General features: G+C 41.5%; 1 protein-coding gene across 6 annotated transcripts in view; it reads left to right on the top strand.

Moving 5' to 3' along the window:
• Positions 1–20,325, top strand: part of kif1b (kinesin family member 1B) — a 286,078-nt gene that overhangs the window by 144,674 nt on the left and 121,079 nt on the right. For 4 of the 6 annotated variants that reach the window (XM_060938398.1, XM_060938399.1, XM_060938400.1 and 1 more), the window contains 4 exons: positions 2,718–2,824; positions 3,347–3,430; positions 7,845–8,025; positions 8,221–8,293. In XM_060938398.1, the coding sequence (XP_060794381.1) occupies positions 2,718–2,824; positions 3,347–3,430; positions 7,845–8,025; positions 8,221–8,293 (445 nt within the window). Of the gene's footprint in view, positions 1–2,717; positions 2,825–3,346; positions 3,431–7,844; positions 8,026–8,220; positions 8,294–16,147; positions 20,081–20,325 lie in introns of those variants that run through there. The other 2 variants (XM_060938401.1, XM_060938402.1) reach the window with 1 other exon arrangement.

Here is a 20,325-nt window from a genome sequence, read left to right on the forward strand (position 1 = left end):
AACCTTTTTCTCCTCGCTGTCTAAGTAATCTTTAGATTCACACACCTTCAACCTTCCTTTTTATCCCCCACTGGCCGAAAGGCCCGAAGGTGGATTATGTCGTGGCGATGTCCATCCATCCCAGGAAGCGATCTCACCTTCTGAAATCAACTCCTCTCACAATTTTTGGAGGAATTTCATGAAACTTGGCAGGATTCTTTGTTATATGTCGGTAATACGCATATTGCAATTTTTGTTAAATTGGGTCGCATTTTACCAGAGTTACAGCCCTTGATTAACAACCTTGTACTTTCACAATTTCATGAAGGTGTGTTTGCCTTCTGACATCAACTCCTCTCTCAATTTTTGGACTAATTTCTCGAAGCTTGGCAAAAGGCCATGTTATATGACGATAATACACATATTGCGATTTAATTTCGTTTGTGAACATTTTCCCAGAGTTTTGACCCTTGATTTAAATAACTTTGACAGTTTCATGAGGGTGTACGTTCTTCTGAAATCAACTCCTTTTACAATTTGTGGAGGAATTTCACCAAATTTGGCAAAAGGTTTTGTTATATGACAGTTATACTCATATTGAAATTTTGTTTAATTTGGGCAAATTTTCCCAGAGTTATGCTCTTGATTATTAACAAACTTGTACTTTGGCAATTTCATCAAGGTGTGCTTGCTTTCTGAAATCAACTTCCCTCACAATTTTTATTATCCCCCGCTGGCTGAAAGGGGGATAATAAAAATTGTGCATCGTAGCAATGTCCATCCGTCCATCCCGGGAAGGGTACTCACCTTCTGACATCAACTCCTCTCACAATTTTTGGACAAATTTCTCGAAGCTTGGCAAAAGCCCTCGTTATATGACGGTAATACGCATATTACGATTTAATTTCGTTTGTGAAAATTTTCCCAGAGTTTTGACCCTTGATTAAGGCCCACTTTACACGGGGACGGTCTGAAACAAAAACGCAAAAGTCCGTTTTCGTTCTCACTTTTTTCCGCGTCTACACAACCGTTTTCAAGGAGGAAATTTGCGTCTATACGGTGACGCATAAATGTGTGGAATTCAATTGGATGTGCATGCCAGGCGGCTAGGTGGTGCTGTGAAAGACCTCCGCTATGTCTGCACGCATGCGCAACGTCTTCCGTCTTGTCTGATCTGCACATCTGCGCCGCGAAAACTTTGACTACTCTGGCTATGGTAAGTAAGAAAGTAAGTAAAAAAGTAAGAGCATACTATACCCGCCTCTGTTCATTAACGGTATATGTGCAGATTCGGTATAGATGTTCGAAGGACTCCTGGACGTTTATTAAGGCTGCCAGAGCAGCTTGAAGGTCCGTTGGATCGATGTAATCAGACATGCTCTTACTTTTTTACTTACTTTCTTACTTCCCGGGCTGGCATGTACAGTATATGACATATGTATGACGTAAACGCGTACCCGACGTGAGCAGATCCGAGCAGAGTTTCGCGTACTGGGTAGTTTAGATGGATATGCAACGGGGGCTGTTTTTAACTTATCCACTCTGGAAGGCGTTTTCAATTTTTTCCATTTTTCAGCCTCGGAAACGCCGTCCCCGTGTAGACGGAAGGCACTTCCGATAAAATATTTAGTCGTTTTTACCCGACAGCGTCCTCGTGTAAACGGGCCCTAAATAACTTGTACTTTGACAATTTCATGAAGGTGTACGTTCTTCTGAAATCGACTCCTCTCACAATTTATGGAGGAATTTCACCAAACTTGGCAAAATGCTTTGTTATATGACAGTTATACACATATTGAAATTTCGTTTAATTTGGGCAAATTTTCCCAGAGTTATGCTCTTGATTATTCACAAACTTGTACTTTGGCAATTTCATCAAGGTGTGCTTACTTTCTGAAATCAACTTCCTTCACAATTTTTTGGAAGAATTTCATACAATTTGGCAAAATTTTTTATCCCCAGCTGGCTGAAAGCCCGGAAGGGGGATTATGTCGTGGCGATGTCCATCCGTCCTGGGAAGGGTGCTCACCTTCTGAAATCAACTCCTCTCACAATTTTTGGAGGAGTTTCACAAAACTTGGCAGGATTCTTTGTTATATGTCGGTAATACGCATATTGTAATTTCGTTCAATTCAGTTCCATTTTACCAGAGTTATAGCATCGTTGCCAGCGGGGGATATTGTGCTCTCAGAGCACACTTTTTTTTTTTCTTTCTTTTTTTTTTGTGACATGCCTTCATTATATCAAGATTTTCAAACTTCAATAACGTGTCGCTGTGTTTTTGTAATTAATCTTGAATTCTATTCAAGTTAATAGTATCCTAATGTAACGTACTCAATTTGCTTGAAGTGCAACATGGTGATATTTTAAATGTGTACAATGTTTTTTTTTTATTTTTATGAAATATTCAATTTGCTTTATCATTGATCACAAGTCATTATTCATTCTAAAGGCTGTACAGTACACCACATCACGTTATAATGCATAGTGACACTCGTGTTAAAACATGATTATACGTCACACGATCAAAACTTTATGCTTGCGAGGAATTATTACCAGCTTTCAGAGAATTATAAGAGCAGTTATTTTGATTTATGGATATGCACTTCATAGAAAATTTCTATTTTCCTTCATACTATGCTGTCAGACTGGAGCTGGATCGACTGTTTCAGGGTCAGCGGTTCAGCTTTATATCTCGGTTGGCCAGCTAGCGTGTGATTGTGCCTCTGTGTTGACAGGGTGGGCCAGGCCGATGCAGAGAGAAGGCAAGATATCGTTCTGAGTGGAGCGCACATCAGAGAGGAGCACTGCATCTTCCGCAGCGAGCGAAACACCAATGGAGATGGTGAGGTTTTGCTGAAATCACACCATCTGTTTGTGACGCAAATAGATTCAGAGGAACACTCAGCATTTTTCAAGCCATGTACCGTGTCTGTGTCCGTCGTGTATCTGTTATTATCACAGAAAAGAATTTCAGCGCATTGCTTCATACTGAGAAAAAAACCCAACAACCTCATATTGGAAGTGTAAGGGCAATGATGAGTGTAAGAGCTTAATTAACAAAGAGCTTTGAGTGTATAATTCATGAAAGTGTCGTACTCTGAAGTATTCATCAGCCTATTATCTTTCAAAATGTTTTATTCAGATGTATCTTGATCCTTTGTTTTACATTATTTCTAGATGAAGGGACTCGTTTCATAAAGTGCATTTTTTTTTTTTTTAATTAATTCAAATATAGTCCGGAGAGTTAGTGGGATCGACATCAACATCGTTCCCAGTCGTTTCTATTGTAACGTGAGCTAATTGGGTGTAGGCTGATATGCTGGCGCCGGATTGTGACTGACTGACTTTTCTGCTGACGTTACAGTGATTGTATTGCTGGTGCCGTGTGAAGGCTCGGAGACGTATGTGAACGGCAAGCGTGTGAGCGACGCTGTGCAGCTGCGCTCAGGTGAGTCCTAAAGCCTCCACTCACTCCATAGTGCTTACGTGTACCTTAAAAACTTCTGGATGGAGTGTATAATGGGGCATGTAGTTATAGGAAAAGAATAAACACTGGGGTGGTGTAATTAACACTCTGATGTTGATTATTTTCCCATAACAGCATGTTAAATAGCGCTCTCCTTACAGAAAGCTTCATCATATCAAAGGGGACACGTTTTTCCTTGTTTAAAAAGGAAAAAAAAATGGTGTGGTGCGTCCATAACATTCACAAGTCCCTGTGAATGTTATAGAAATAATAACGTATTAGTATAAATACAGAGAACCGTGAGCTGGCCTTGTGGTTGGCGTGTCCGCATCTCGATCGGGAGATCGTGAGTTCTACTCGCGGTCTGGTCATACCGTCATCAAAATGGTACCTACTACCATCTGGCAAAAACCACTGCAGTACAGATGCGAGTAGGGAGTCAAACTCGCTCGGTTACCAGAGAACTAGCTCCCCGCTGTAACCCTAGCTGTGTAATAGGCGAGAGGCCGAGGGCTATAGGAACGGAGATCGGCGGCATCCAATGTGGCTCAGGCTACATCCACACGACAACGGCAACGAGATTTTTTTTTTTTTTAAATATCGCATCCACATGGGCAACTGATCAGTAAAATTTCAGGTTCATATGGCAACGCAACGCTTGCTGAAAACGATGCAATACACATGCCACACCACTACATGCGCTGTAAGACGGTCCCATCGGAGACACCAGGACAATAGAAGTAGACGCATGCGCATAACTGCGCATGTGCACAGTGACTGTCACTGTCACACGCGCACACTTTCTCACTCCCTATCCTATGGATATAGTCCCTTTAAATCACGTGCTCGTTTTTTGAATGGAGACGCGGAAAAAGGAATGAACAGGGGTAGATGGAAGCCGGCGCGCCAACATTCTGATATCCTCCAGAATTCTTTAATGGTCCGGAATAAACTGAATGCTACACGTTGATGGATTACTTTGTTCTTCTACGCCCTTTTTGAGGAATGTATTATCGGACTTAAACCAACATCTGAAGAGGTGAGATCGCTCCTTTTTTTTTTTCCCTATTTTTGCTGGCAGGATTGACTCTGCCCTAAGGGCTATTCTCTCTCTCTCTCTCTCTCTCTCTCTCTCACTTTGCACCATTACACAATAAATATTCACAGTGAAAATATTTTGTAAGCGCGTTTCATGAACCAAGTTATAGGTTCAGTTGACAACTCGCATCGAGTTCGTTACACTTCTACCCGGCGTGAAGCACATGTGGTTGTGACGTCATCGTAAACAAATCCATTCTACTCATCCAGACGACTTCGCAATGGCTCCGTTGCCAGATTTTTTCACTCTGGAACCCGTTCTCAAAAGATTTCGTTTTGGGGCACCCAAAACGCCGGTGCCGTGTGGACGCCAGGCCGAAACGATAAACAGTTTTATCAGATTCACCTTAATCCGTTGCCGTGTGGACAGGGCCTCAAAAGACTGGAGTAGGTTTCCCAAAAGCATTGTAGCACACAGATCATCGTTAAATAGTAGAGTGAGCATCACAATGAACACTCTCTCGCCTAGTTAAGAGGCTCTTAGCGTTAAGAGGCTTTTGGGAAACCTACTCCTGGTTTGTACTGGGATGGGAGACTGCCTGGGAAGACCACGCCCTGGCACGGGAGGGACTTTGATAAATACGGAAGTGATTATAGGGCATGGTTAGGTAGGCTAAGCAAGCATGAATGAAATGCAAATATCGACACAAACCAACCATAAAAACTGAGCACTTCAGGCTCTTTAAGAAGCAGTACTACTCTTCTTGTTGAATTCCCTTTTGTAAGGTTTTGTACTGTGTTTTTTTTTTTTTTGGTTTTTTTTTTTTTTAAAGTTGTAAAGGAAAAACGAAAGCACCGTGTGAGATGGTTAACCTCTTGAGGTATGGATGAGAGTCAAGTTGACTTCAAAACCTCCGGGAAAGAACGAGAAGCTCATACTGCATGGGCTATTTATACAGCAGCAGATGGTGGATGCCCTGTACGCTGACAGATCCTGACAGGAAAGAATGGGCACGTTTCTGCACTCGGATCTCAAGTTCACGTTACAGGGATGAAGTGGGGGAAAAAAATCCATCGATTTGATCTAAATAAGTTCTGCTTTCGAATCAGCCCTAGATCAGATAAAATCCAATGCATGGCCAAGTGGTTATGAAAACGGGTTCTTTCAGAATGTACGGTTGTTTCTTACATCCCACTTTACTTAACGTGCATCACTGTACATCTCTTGGCCAACAATCGCTGCAAAATAGCAAGGATTACATTATAATAATGAAGAGTTGATGAGAAGTCAAGCAACCTCCAGAGCAACCAGGAGAAAAAAAAAAAAAGAGAGGGAGGGAACAACCCTAGTCCTTACTCATCGACATTCAGAAAGTAAATCTTTTTATTTGGCTTGTAGCTCTGTTTCAACTCAACACGTTTTACACACCGACGCAATGCCGTGGCTTTAGCTCGACTCGAATCCCACAACCTGCTCCATTACACACATCAATACCTTTGCCATGACCTTTACGAGGCAGACTAAAAACGCTTACATGGAACCCGACACAATTTCATCACAAAGCCGTCATACAACTCTCCTGCTAGCACAACACACACTTCACAGTTAAACAGAGTAAATACACATGCTAGCCAGACCCAAATAGTTTTACTTGCGAGGACAGAACACCAAATCTCTCAGCTGAAGCACTGGCCAAAATCTTGCCAACATGTGTTAAGGGTGCGGACAAGACGCTGCTTCCATTAGTCAGTATTAGTATAAATCCGGAGGTGATTATAGGAAATCACGCACACCGATTGAGCAAGAAAAATCGGACCGTTTCTCGATAATCACCTCGAGTGACTCGGCAAAATGGCGGCTAATCGCTTCGTCACCGTAAGTGAGGAAGAATTACAAACGATGAAAGAAAACGCTGCTCCTAAACGCACTAAAGATGCTACAAAGTTTGGTCTAAAACTATTCGAAGGTAATTGTGATTCATTTTCTCAATTTCACAACAACAGTATTTTATGTGACTCGGCAAAGATAAGTGACAAGTCTGTGCCGTGCCTTTATTGCGTTTGCATGCTGCTTTTGAATTTTTAAATATAATTTTTTTAATGAGTTTTTTAAAATAATCACCTGTGTATTTATACTAAAACAATTATCCACCTCAAGCTCAATGAACATCGGTGAATAATAACCTCATCTCGGATGTCCAGAAGCGCCGGCTACCGGCGGTTTTCTCCACCTACGCAGACTGTCTGCGCCGGCTACTCGAGCCCAGAAAAAAATAAAAACTTGCCTTTCAGTGTTTTAGCGATTTTATATGATCTCTGCTGCTCATAATTTGCTGCAAATCCAATTATTCCACCACAGAATTGTCATTGTTGATCGATTCTCGCGCTCTGATTGGCTGAGCCGGACCACATGACCACGCCTTAGCGTATGTAGTTATGTTACAGAACCAGGCAGTGTACTACAGAGGGTAACTGAGAAAGCCAAGTACACACACACACACACCTGGAAGGAAATTTCATACATTTTTTGCAATTATTTTACAGGGAAATAGTAATTTTATTAGCTGAGAATGCACCAGAAGGCATGTATATTTCAAAATTTTCTGGGGGGGGCATGCCTTCAGATCCCTCTAGCATTAGCGCATTAGCGGCCTACTAGGTTTTTTTATTTTTTATTTTTTATTTTTTTAAAAATTACTTCAGATGGGCGGCACGGTGGTGTAGTGGTTAGCGCTGTCGCCTCACAGCAAGAAGGTCCGGGTTTGAGCCCGGCGGCCGGCGAGGGCCTTTCTGTGCGGAGTTTGCATGTTCTCCCCGTGTCCGCGTGGGTTTCCTCCGGGTGCTCCGGTTTCCCCCACAGTCCAAAGACATGCAGGTTAGGTTAACTGGTGACTCTAAATTGACCGTAGGTGTGAATGTGAGTGTGAATGATTGTCTATGTGTCAGCCCTGTGATGACCTGGCGACTTGTCCAGGGTGTACCCCGCCTTTCGCCCGTAGTCAGCTGGGATAGGCTCCAGCTTGCCTGCGACCCTGTAGAAGGATAAAGCGGCTAGAGATGATGAGTGAGATGAGACTACTTCAGATTTTCTGGAGAACCCTATCAACTTCATTTCAGTTATTATTCACAGATATTCACTTCAGCTTTGGTAAATAATCGTTATTTAGAATGACCGTGTTGATATAAACCTATGATCTGTATTACTGCTGTTCTTAAAAAAATAAAAATAAAAAATTGCCAAACACCTAACCAATCAAGAACACTTTTTGACATCTTGGTTACCAAAATGAGATTGTGTGTACGTGCTGCTATGGTGGCTCCTAAACCCAACACCGGTATTATCTTCCACGTTTCTCAGGTAATCGTATCATCATGGGGAAGAACCACGTGTTCCGCTTTAACCACCCTGAGCAGGCGCGAGCTGAACGAGAGAAGACTCCATCAGCTGAGACGCCTGTGGAGCCTGTGGACTGGACCTTTGCCCAGAGAGAACTTCTGGAAAAACAGGGCATCGACATGAAGCAGGAGATGGAGAAGAGGTACCGTAGCGCCACTTGGCCCTGTTGGCTTCATGCCCGAACTTCTAACACAGACCTGATTGTAAAACCACTGCAGTGTTGTAAAATGTCTGGGGTCTGTGTTTAAGGCTGTGTAAACCTGCTCGCTGTGAATAGGAGATGAGGTTAAACAGATCTGCTTGCTCATGCTTGTGTCCTGTACTGTATGATATCTAGGCTTACGGAGATGGAGATCCTTTATAAAAAAGAGAAAGAGGAGGCTGATCAACTGCTCGAGCAACAGAGACTGGTAAGACTGAGTCTGTACGCCCTCAGACTGAGGTGCACCAAGAAAGATTAAGACTCAGCCTGGATTAAATCGACGTTTAATCTGTTAATTAAACAATAAGGATTGCTTTTTGTCCTGGTTTTAGTTTTAAAAATGTTCAAATATAGATCACACTTTGGAATCAACTTTGGCTCCATTTGATTTAAGGTCAGGTTAAATTTCAGGATAGGATTCATTTTCAGGCCCGGTCCTACAATACCTACGGGTAATAACTACAACTATAAGTAAATCAGTCCCCTGCAGGTTATGTGGTTGATGCTCACACCAAACCGATAACGATACCTATTGAGGTATTTCACCTGACGTCACAGGGTCACGTGACGCCCCGGTGTCCGCCATTTTGAACGTCAAGCTAGCTAATGTCAACAACAGTAGCTGGTATGCAGTGATGGGAATAACGGCGTTAGAAATAAACGGCGTTACTAACGGCGTTACTTTTTTTAGTAACGAGTAATCTAACTAATTACTTTTTACATCGTTATAACGCCGTTCCCGTTACTTACAGTAAAATACTATGCGTTACTTTATTAAAGCTGTTCTCATCTGGCACGCTGCTCGCTCAGCCTTTCTTTCCTCTGCTTTAGTGTGGGGCGGGGAGACACGAGACAACGGCACAGTAAGCCAATCAGAGTAGATTTGGACAACATATGTGGGTAGGCCACGCCTACTGCACGACTGCGTGCTCTTTCAATCGGAAGACACAGCGATGGCGAGCGGTCAGCCCAGCACTGCGCTTTCACATTGGAAATACAGCCATTGCTTTTCATTACTTGAAATAAAAGGCAAGAGTGTTTACGTGCAATGCACATTATGTCGAGGAACAAAGCGTTTGTCCTCGTCAGTGGCCAGTAATTAGTAACTTAATTTTAATAACTACAAAAATATATTACATTTGATAGATGTCTTATCTCACATTGTCCCACAAAAATATTAATATAGTGTAGATAACATTACTAATTGGTTCTGTTAAGTGTCCATTTCAGTCATTAAACACATTTAACATTCACTTTTATTATGATTACACTAATTTAATTTGATTTTTTTTTGAGGGGGAACAAAATGTAACGGAATAATTACTTTCTCTGGTAATTAGTTACTTTTATGACAAAGTAACTCCGTTACTAACTCAGTTACTTTTTGGGAAAAGTAACTATAACTAATTACTTTTTGAAAGTAACGTACCCAACACTGCTGGTATGTTACTGTAGCAGTGTTTACGTTCAGTCATTTGGATGACTGTTAAAACCTTTCAGTCTCAAGTTTTTCCTTTACTGGATTTACTAGTTTACTGAGCTAGTGTGCGGACCGGCCGGCCGGCAGGCTAGCGCGCGCTAGCTCCCAGCTTGCCCGAGCGCGCTAGCTCAGTAAACTAGTAAATCCAGTAAAGGAAAAACTTGAGACTGAAAGGTTTTAACAGTCATCCAAATGACTGAACGTAAACATTGCTACAGTAACATACCAGCTATGATGTTGTTGACATTAGCTAGTGCTAACAGCTAGCTGCTAATACACTGCTACAACACAGACACCGACCCTAATAATACAGTTCTTAGTCATTGCCTGGTAACAGCAAATTTATAACGGGCCATGTCTCAACAGACTAAGAAGTTATTTCAGTGACATTTAATAACATTTTGTTTATCCTGAGGACCGAAAGTAAATGAAAATGTGAACAAACCTTAGCTGTAATAAGATGGCGACCACCGGCTCCAGGGACGACCCGCTGATGTAGGCATGTTACCCAGCCTGACACAAAATATTTGTAGGCATCCAAACTCTTATACGCTTTCAGATCAATACCTGTGTATGGCGATGGGTTTTTAACGACATAGGTATACAGATCACGTGGGCCGAAGTCAAGTAAAGACGAGGGCTTCGTGTACTTCCGTACGTCAGTGAACAATCCTGGTGGAAGCAGATAAACGTCGTTCTCTAAGCCTGCTAACCTCAATTTTTGCAAATACCTCTCCCTCTGCTCGCCCTGTAAATGCCCTACGTCGCTGGATAGTGAAGGTGTTTTCTGCATCTCGCTCCTTTTTCTTTTATGTTTTTCGTTTGTCGCCATCCTCGCATTCAAACTGATTCGAGCCGTGACGTCCAAAATGGCAGCATCACATGACTTGGTCACGTGAGTGAAATACCTCAATAGCCCAGGCCTGGGTTTCTCCGTATCGGTCAGATTGCTTCTGGAGCGAATTGTTTACACGTGACGTTGTCCGAGCACGTGCTATTTTTTCCCCGAGCATCTTTGTACATCCTTGTTGCATCATGAAGTCACGGAAAATAAAAAATATAATACAAAGCATGGATCTTTTATTCACGGATATGTTTTTTTTTTTCCATGAAATATCAATAGCAAATTAATAAAGTAAGCATATAAATGCAGGTAAGATATTTTAATAGAGGACTTGCAACCATGTGATCAAAATGTGCTGCGTCATGAGCGTCCGCCATGATGGTGGATATACAAAGCAACTAGGATGGCAGCCTCTGAAAGCGTGCCTGTAAACAATGCTGAGTTGTTGTTTTTTTTTCAGTATTACCACGATTTGAACGCTCGAGCAAAGATCCGGTGAGAAGATAAGATAGATATGTGTAGTTTTGACCCATATTATTTTAAAAAGTCTGACTTTTCATACATGTCAACCTATACGGAATGTCCGTATTTTATACGGATTTGATTCAATAAACGTAGTATACGGGCGTACAAATAAAGTTATACGGATTCTTTAAAAAAACTTCAATATTTATTTAGAGCTATAATCCATTCCCACGATGATAAAAGAGCGCATAACATTTACAAACGTACTGTACACCACAGAAAGCACAAACAGCCAGTAAAGAGTCTTATGAAATCGCGTGTTATCTTGTGGTAGCGAGACTTCGTTCCACTTCTGATCATGCACACACCGCATTGCGAGAATCCCGCCAACCGGGAAGTAACATTTTGTTTGAAACGCGTATTTCCACCTGAGTGACTTTCAGTAGCGACTGAAAAGATTCTGAATGGGCACTCCGGCAAGATCAACACAGACACTTGCTGTGACATGCAGCCTCGTGAGGTATTGGTGCAGACTGCTAAAAAAGCTGTCATGGAGTACAATTCAGAACATTAGAGTGACACTTTGTGTTTTTGTCGAACATTGGAGCTTTGTATTCATTCTGAAGGTTTATTGTTATCAATATTAAATAAAAAGTAACTTGGATATATCATTGTTAATTATCATTCAAATTTTAGGTAAATTATTTTAATTTGCATCTTATAAGGATTTTATAAGGGAAATACGGATTTTGGAGGTTGGTTATACAGGTTTGATTGACCAAAGGTTGACATGTATGACTTTTCTGAAGATAAGACGCTTCTACCGACCATCGAGTACCCAGATATCGCGTTCTATCTGGTTTAGCTGCCAAAGAATCGAGTCCGACCTTGGACGAAACATAGCCCATGTTCTGAGTGGGCGCCCAGTCTGGATTGTTTCTATCGTATAATTTTGCTGGCGCTCCTAGAAGCGAAATGCTAATACACGTGTTAAAATTATAACAACGACCGAGTGAGCCACGACAAGAGAACGCTCATTTTATAGCAAAATTCTAGCAACACGAAATAAAATTCTTCCATGATATTATCAAGAGAGCTTTGAATCTCGCCTGAGATAAAATGGTCACTGCAAATATGAGCTGTTTTGGTTTTCGCCTCTGTTAGATCAGCCCTGCCGATGTTGTTCAGCCGTGCTCGTCTCCTCTCCGTACTAAGCCTCAGAGTTTCCTCGCCCTCTTTCCGAATTACGGACGCAATTCTAAAAAATCGGAACGTGCCACGGTCACAAGTACTGTTGTGACCACAACCATATACAGCACAAAGATATGGCAGAGCTAAAAGAACGCTTAAAGCAGTGAAAAAACAGAGTTGCGTACGCGTGACTGTTTTGCATGGAATGTCGCTTGACCCCGCATTTGTATATCCACCAACATGGCCGACATCCGGGTTTCTATTTTGCTTTGACGTCACTTGCAAGTCAAGGATTATGAACTTCGGGAGTCCAAACATTTAATTGTTTTAGTCTTCTTAATTTTTTTTTATCCGTGATGCATCATCCATATGAAATCGGTAACGAATCTGTAACATACTGAAACGTCCGTGACCAATCCGTAAATTTTTAGTATCCATGATGCATCCGTATTAAAATCTGTAACTGCTCTGTATTTTGTATCCTTTTTTAAAAAATTATATTTCCATAATCCGTGACCTATCTGTATTATATCAACCACCGGAGTGTGTACACGGGTTGTTTTGGAGTCCAAGATGTACAGTACAACCCGGAATAATGTGCTGCTACTTGGAAAAAAACTTCCTTGACTATTCCTAAGTTGCATGCATTTATTTCCCTGAGTGTCAGGACCAAGCGATATTATAGTTGTGGTGTTTCTGCTCCAGACTGGAACTCAATTCAGGCAGAGGGATAGTCAGAGTTGGAGTTATCCCCTGCTGGCTGAAAGGCCCAAAGGGGGCTTATGTCGTAGCAATGTCCATCTGTCCATCCCGGGAAGGGTACTCACCTTCTGACATCAACCCCTCTCACAATTTTTGGACGAATTTCTCGAAGCTTGGCAAAAGCCCTCGTTATATGACGGTAATGCGCATATTGCGATTTAATTTTGTTTGTGAAAATTTTTCCAGAGTTTTGACCCTTGATTAAATAACTTGTACTTTTGAGAATTTCATGAGGGTGTACGTTCTTCTGAAATCAACTCCTCTCACAATTTGTGGAGGAATTTCACCAAACTTGGCAAAAGGCTTTGTTATATGACAGTAGTACACATATTGAAATTTCGTTTAATTTGGGCAACTTTTCCCAGAGTTATGCTCTTGATTATTAACAAACTTGTACTTTGGCAATTTCATCAAGGTGTGCTCGCTTTCTGAAATCAACTTCCCTCACAATTTTTATCATCCCCCACTGGCTGAAAGGCCCGAACGGGGATTATGTCGTAGCGATGTCCATCTGTCCATCCCAGGAAGGGTACTCACCTTCTGAAATCAACTTCGTCACAATTTTTATTATCCCCCGCTGGCCGAAAGCTCCGAACGGGGATTATGTTGTGGCGATGTCCATCTGTCCATCCCAGGAAGGGTACTCGCCTTCTGAAATCAACTTCCTTCACAATTTTTGGAGGAATTTCACGAAACTTGACAGGATTCTTTGTTATATATCGCTAATACGCATATTGCAATTTCGTTCAATTCAATCCTTGTAGGTATAGTTATTGGTGTTGTGGGACCGGGCCTTTAATCTTGCATCTGAGCTGGGTTTAAATTATGAAATGCCATATTTTAGAAAAACAAAATGTTCCTCAAAGGAAAGTCTGCTAGTTTATATGCTAGTTTTCAATGCAGATAATGACTGATTTGCAGAGAAATCCTTACTGTTTTTATTTTAGACTGGTGGATCATCATGGTAAACAATCAAATTCAGTGCAAGGGTTTTAATAGGTGACACAAATTTTCCTCCACTGTTTAGTTTAACTATTTTAAGTGATGCAATAGAACTTGGATTAAAATAAAATTTAAATCAACTTGCTGATTAGCTTGTAACATTGCTTAATTGTAATCTTTATTGGTGCAACCACTTTTCAGTCTTTTTTTTATTTTTATATTGGTTGTAGTATTAATTTTTGGTATTAATTTTGGAACCACTTTTAGGGTTTTTCCTTTTTTGAAATACTGCTCGTGTTGTCCTGTTTTGAGGCCCGTCTTTGAAATAAGTGTGCTTTGTTTGAGGGGAGACATGTGCTGTTCTGTATTGGTCACTAAGAGTTTTTTTTTTTTTTTTTTTCCTCATGTTCGTAAATTAATTTAAAAAAAAAAAACGAACCGAGCACCCCAGGTCTCCCTCGTGCCCTGATGAAGTCCAACCAGCACTAATTCTGCACTCTGAGCTCTGACACCTCGAGACTTTTGTGTGTGTGTGTGTGTGTGTGTGTGTGTGTGTGTGAGAGAAACCCTTTTTTTCCCAGTGCATGGCTGAACCTCTTTGCATGGAAATGAAATCCATTCTGACTGAAATAAAGAGGTGGAAATTACATTTACCCACTTTATTCCCGACATAGTTAATAATAGCAGGATAATAGATCTTTCAAAGTTTTTCACATTCGAATTTTTTTTTTTTTTTTTTTGTAGCTCTGAAGAACTGAATGTTGGAAAAAGAAAAAAAAAAAAGCATCAGCAGAAGAAAACGGATTTGCATTTTAGTTAATTTAATAGAATACCTGGTTTATTTGCCCTTGTATCGACCGCGCTGGTTTTGTAAACAAATTACAAAACGCTGCCCTTTTTGGTTTATTTCAATTTTGTCTAAATTATGTATATCTTGTGCTTTTAATTCTGTTGCTGCCTTTGCATGGTCCGTTTTTAGTAGCATGATCTCTTAACTGTATAGTTTTAATTTCCAAGGTGTGCGTAGAGCCTGACATTAGCAGTCGTTGTCGAACAGTGGTGGTGGTGTTAATCCGGTCAACCTTCTGTTGGCTTTTGGTTTTGCTCAAATAGTTTTGTTTTTTTTTTTGTTTTGTTATTTTTGTTTTTTGAGTTCGCTGGCTCTTCAATGCAGTTGCTGATGTCGCCAACGCATTGTGATAATAACCCAAGATTTCTGCTGTAGTTGATGAAGGCTAGTGACAATGTGGTTTCTCATTGAGTTCTAAGTTCTACACGTGTCTGATCGAACACACAGGGCATGTGCTTGAACACACTTTTCTGTGCTGGGGTCCTAATCAATGATGACAAGCTCTCCAATGGTCTGGTGATCTCATCAAAAAGAATCTCACCAACACATGGCACTCAGACATGACGCACTGCACTCGTACCCCAATTGCAATTACGCAGTCACCATCTGTCTCTTGTTAGCACCTTTTGCTATCTGGCTACGATTTGTCCTGCACTCTGCATACTTTGGGGGGGGAAAAATGAGAAACTGCATTTTCTCTCAACTAACTTCTTAACTGTAGTGGATGAAATCAATGCTTTTAACTTCCTTCCAGCCTGTCCTTCCTCTCTCTTTCTCTATTTACTGACCCGTAATAAACACGCAAGAGTCTTCTAACCCACTGCTAGAGCTGTATCAACTCCCAAATCTCCATCAAGGACTTCAAATGAGGGAAATGCTCCAAAAATCCACGGGCTTTTTTTTTTTTTCCTGCATGCATCTGAAGCATGTTTCTGGTGCAGTTTCAAGTGCACAGAATGAAGAGGAGACGAGCAGTCTGTTTTTAAAGAATAAAGCAGTCAACCAGAGCAACATCTGTCCCCTTTTAGTTGGCATTTTGATCATATCATGATTACGTTTCATACTGATATGCAACTTGGGAACTGCGTGCGCATTGTATCCTGTGTCGCTTGTAAACGTTCTAAGATTCGTCACTGGAACGCGAGCCTTCAGTTTGACCATCCACCATATGATAATCAGATACACCAAGCTTTCGGTGTTGGAGCACCACGTTTACGGAATTCAGTTTTATCTACATTTACCTATTAATGCAAGTCATAATCAAAAATCAGTCATGCTTCATTTGCTCGTAGTAAGGTAACGATTTTTCTTTGATGGCGCTTTCCTTTATTAAACCTCATCTAGCTGATTTGTCTTCAATTTAAACCCCCTTTCATCAAATTTCACACATGCAAAAGTTCCCATTTTGCATATCATCACTCGTATCCATTCCTTACAGAAAACATTCCTTTTTAATTTGAATTCCTCATTTTAATTTCTCCATTTTGTCCCGCACTTTTGGTTTTGTTTCCTGTTTTGTTCTTTAAAGGACGGAGACTCTGATAGTGGCGATGACTCTGATAAAAGGTCATGTGAGGAGAGCTGGAGACTCATCACCTCTCTACGGGAGAAGCTGCCTCCCAGCAAACTCCAAACCATAGTCAAAAAATGTGGTTTACCCAGCAGTGGCAAAAGAAGAGAGCCTATCAAAATGTACCAGATCCCCCAGCGCCGTCGCCTCAGCAAAGATTCCAAGTGGGTGACCATCTCTGATTTGAAAATCCAAGCAGTCAAGGAAATCTGCTATGAGGTTGCACTGAACGATTTTCGCCACACTCGTCAGGAGATCGAGGCTTTGGCCATTGTAAAGATGAAAGAGCTGTGCGCAACATACAACAAGAAAGACCCCAACGAGCGCGACTCCTGGCGAGCAGTTGCTCGAGATGTCTGGGACACCGTGGGAGTCGGGGACGAGCGGATCGAAGACGTCATCGCGAACGGGCGGGGTGTGAACGATATGGATGAACTGAAGGTGCACATAGATAAGCTGGAAGATATCTTGCAAGAGGTGAAGAAGCAGAACAATATGAAAGACGAAGAGATCCGAACCCTTAGAAACAAGATGTTGAAAATGGAGAAGGTGCTGCCTTTGATCTCTGCCGAGGTCCAAGACAAGACTGAAGCCAATGGAGCCATGAGGCCTCGCAGTTCCAGTGAAGGCAAGCCTCCATCTGAAGACAAGAATGAAAACGAGCAAGGTGATGATCAAGCAGACAAACTAATGGGCGACGATCCCTCTTTTCGGCGTGGGCGCATGCGCTGGATGCGACAGGACCAAACGCGGCTGAAGAATCTCCAACAGCAAGAGATCTCCAAGCAGCTTCGCAGGCAGAGCGGCCCTCATCGCTTCATCCCGCCTGAAGACCGCAAGCTACGCTTTCCTTTCAAAAGCAACCCCAAGCATCGCAACTCTTGGAGCCCTGGCACGCATATCATCATCACAGACGAGCAGGTGATTGAGCTAAAGGTTCCCAAAGAAACGGTGCAGGAAGAGGACATGACCGAAGATGGAGGGGAACCCAGGAGGCCGCCAGCCTCCACCCATGCATACCCACCTCTTCCTAGCCCAGTAGGGCCACACAGAAGCAAAGACCTGGAGCAAGGCCTAAGCCAAAGACATAACCAAGGTCACAGGAGCCAACAGCTCCACGAAAGAGGCCGCAGCAACTCCTTTAACAGTAGCCAGCGGGCCTCTGGGTCAATGGAGTCCCTGCACTCCGGTGAAAGAAAGCAGCAGCAAATGGCACCACAGCAGGCGTTTTACCAGCCACGCTACAACCAAAGCCAGCCTCATGCTTACCTTCATCCACATCAGCAGTTCCATCAGCCTTGGCACTACAACATGGATGGCAGCTACAACTACCACCAGCAATACACTCTCAACCCTCACAACCACCAGCAGCACCACAACAGCTTTCAGACACCACCCCGCATGCGCAGACAAATGTCGGCTCCTAATTTGAAGGCGGGGCGGGAAACCACAGTGTGAATCGGAGCGAGGTTTCCTTTTTTGTACTGAAATAAATAAATAAATAAATAAATAACGCCATCTTTGCCACACCACAGACCTACAGAGACAACAGACAGCATTGGACAGCTTGTCCTCATTGAATCAAATAGCCAGGAATCTGGCTTGGGGATTTTTTTTTTTTTTTTTGCAGTCAAGCAGTATTTTATTCAGTGGTTGTCTTAAATTTGTCTAACAAAAGCATACATTGGTGATATTTATTACGTTATTGTATTATCCCCTGAAAAATGAAATTCTAGATGCGCGCTATACTAGTTTTAACTGGTCTAACTGTACCCCGAAGTCTTCTGAGCCATTTAGAGCGTTTAGTAGCTCCCCACGTATTTTTCATTGGTTCGTCAAGCATTGATTGATTGATTTTATTAGATAAGGCATTTTTTTTTTCCACAAAATATTCCTAAAGTTCACCAGGTATTTTGCTCAGTTTAAATATTCCCCAGCACTGTTTCTCAGTTACTTCTTGGAATTTATTCGAACAGGAATTTAACTTCTTATTCTGCTGCTTTTCCCAACGTCAACGTCGTTCAAATCCTGAATAACCACTACTCTGGTATCATAACAGACCTATTGGGGGGGTCATTACTTGAATTTCCCTTTTAAGTCGCACTATATTTACTCTTGTTCCTCCTCCATCATATTTGTGTTGAAAATATGCAACTGATGCGTTAAAAGAATGCTGGAATAACTGTTCGAATGTGTATGAACTACAGTAGAGCTCCAGAAATGCAGCTAATGTCCAGTTTTTTGCATTTCAAAGAAATTTCTAGTTGAAATGTTGAAATGTATCTTGCAATTTTTTAAAACCATTTCTTTTTAACAACAGAATGAATTTAAATGTACTGTCGGTTTAAAAAAAAAAAACCAAACCCTGATGTTTTCAAGAAAGGGTTGAAATTGTTCTTGGAGAGTGTTTTGAAAAATGAAAAAAGTGCCTCAGCGGTATGTCGTTTAGTTTGTTTTACCGATTAACTATTGTGGGGGGGAAACATTTTTAAGATGTCTTGATGGTTGGATCGTTTTTTAATGTGCATGTATTGGTGCCTGTTTTCATTTACCGTGATTTTTTTTTTTTGCATATATTAGTAAACAATGCAAGTCTTTTGGGAAAGATTTCTGCAAATTTTAGCAGCCTTTTCAGGAAAAAAAACAACTTTTCGCTCTGTGCTTTGCCTCTATTGTTCCTCTCGATTGTGCGCCACACTCTGAACTTCAATGTAAGGCGGGTATGTGGGCTAGAGCGCCAGGGGGTGGTGGGGTTGTTGGAGTTTTTATGTTCCCACAGGGATGGAAATGGTGTTCTAGAACGATCTGTGCACAGAAACAAAATCTCGCTTCACAAGAGCACTCAAGGGTTCAGCCCAACTCCATCCACAAGCTCTGCATGATCAGAATTGCATTTACTTTCTGGTGGCCCGAATATGTGCTCTGAACCATGAAAGCGCAGGCAGGGGTGTCTGACGGGACCGTTGCCGTGGTTTCCTGAGGCTAGTTTTAAACTTCCGAAGGAGAAAAAGAGCCATAGTAAAGGATATCTTTTGAGGAAACTCTGAAAGACGAATCCGAATGGGCGTAGTTGACTTTTTAAATTACAAGTCAGAGATGGTTGTAATCGTTTTTCTTTGCGAACTAAATCTGTCACAAATCGTACATAAATCTCTGACTGCTGGTGCAGGCTTCAATGAGAATAATCGTGTTTAGGAACAGGACGTCGTTTACTTTAACTGCCAAGCCACTGTGTTGTCTTGCCTTAATATAATAACGTGTTTGCTTCAGTCACAAAGCACACATGCTGTTTGTGAGCAGATCACCTGGTTTCACGATACAGCTCGAATGTTTGTGTGCCTCAAAAAAAAAAAAGGCCTTATTTCCTTGTCACTTTCAGCAATATAAAGGTTTAGTCTTGACCTTGTCACTCCAACTCAACTGTAAGTGAAGATACGAGAAGAGTGAACTTGATTACAGTGCTCTTCCTTAACTGCCTTCCGGTGTCGCACAAATTACGCAACAGGGACTGTTTTGAAATTTGTTATAGCGGGTGTGTCCGTTATCAGTGAGACATTTGTTATTGTCGTTTTCAATGACTGTCACTCCAGTAAGGAATGTTATTTGGAACATAAACGGTGCTGACAGCAACTTCAGCGATCACAAAAAGCACTGAGGACAATTTATAACATGAAATGAAATGGACAATATATATATTATTTGTTTTTAAAAAATTACCTGTCAGTTTGTCTGACCTGTGTTTCTTTATGCAGTGGTTATATAAAAGTGCCTCCAAATGGCCATGTAACATGTTACTTTTTTTTGTTTTTCGAATCAGCATTTTGAGCGACTTTTGTGTTTACATGATTTTGCTGGTTTATTTGGGATAGCCATGTCGCATTGTAGTCGATACTGAATGTCAAATAAAACAAAGGCAAAGTTCTGACTGCAGATTCTATGGACCGTCTCAACCTACTTTCTGATGTTTTAAGTACAGGGTGTTTAAAAAAAATTGATATTTGAGATGTAAATATCCGAGAACCTACATAGTCTCGGCAAATGAAACTGAACAGGCTCAATGTTGAGCGATTATAAGATTTATTCCTCAACATTTGAACGAGAAATTCAAAGGTATGTGGATTCCATGAACGATTTCA

Source organism: Neoarius graeffei, chromosome 13 (assembly GCF_027579695.1).
Source record: "Neoarius graeffei isolate fNeoGra1 chromosome 13, fNeoGra1.pri, whole genome shotgun sequence".
NCBI classification, from domain to species: Eukaryota; Metazoa; Chordata; class Actinopteri; order Siluriformes; family Ariidae; genus Neoarius; species Neoarius graeffei.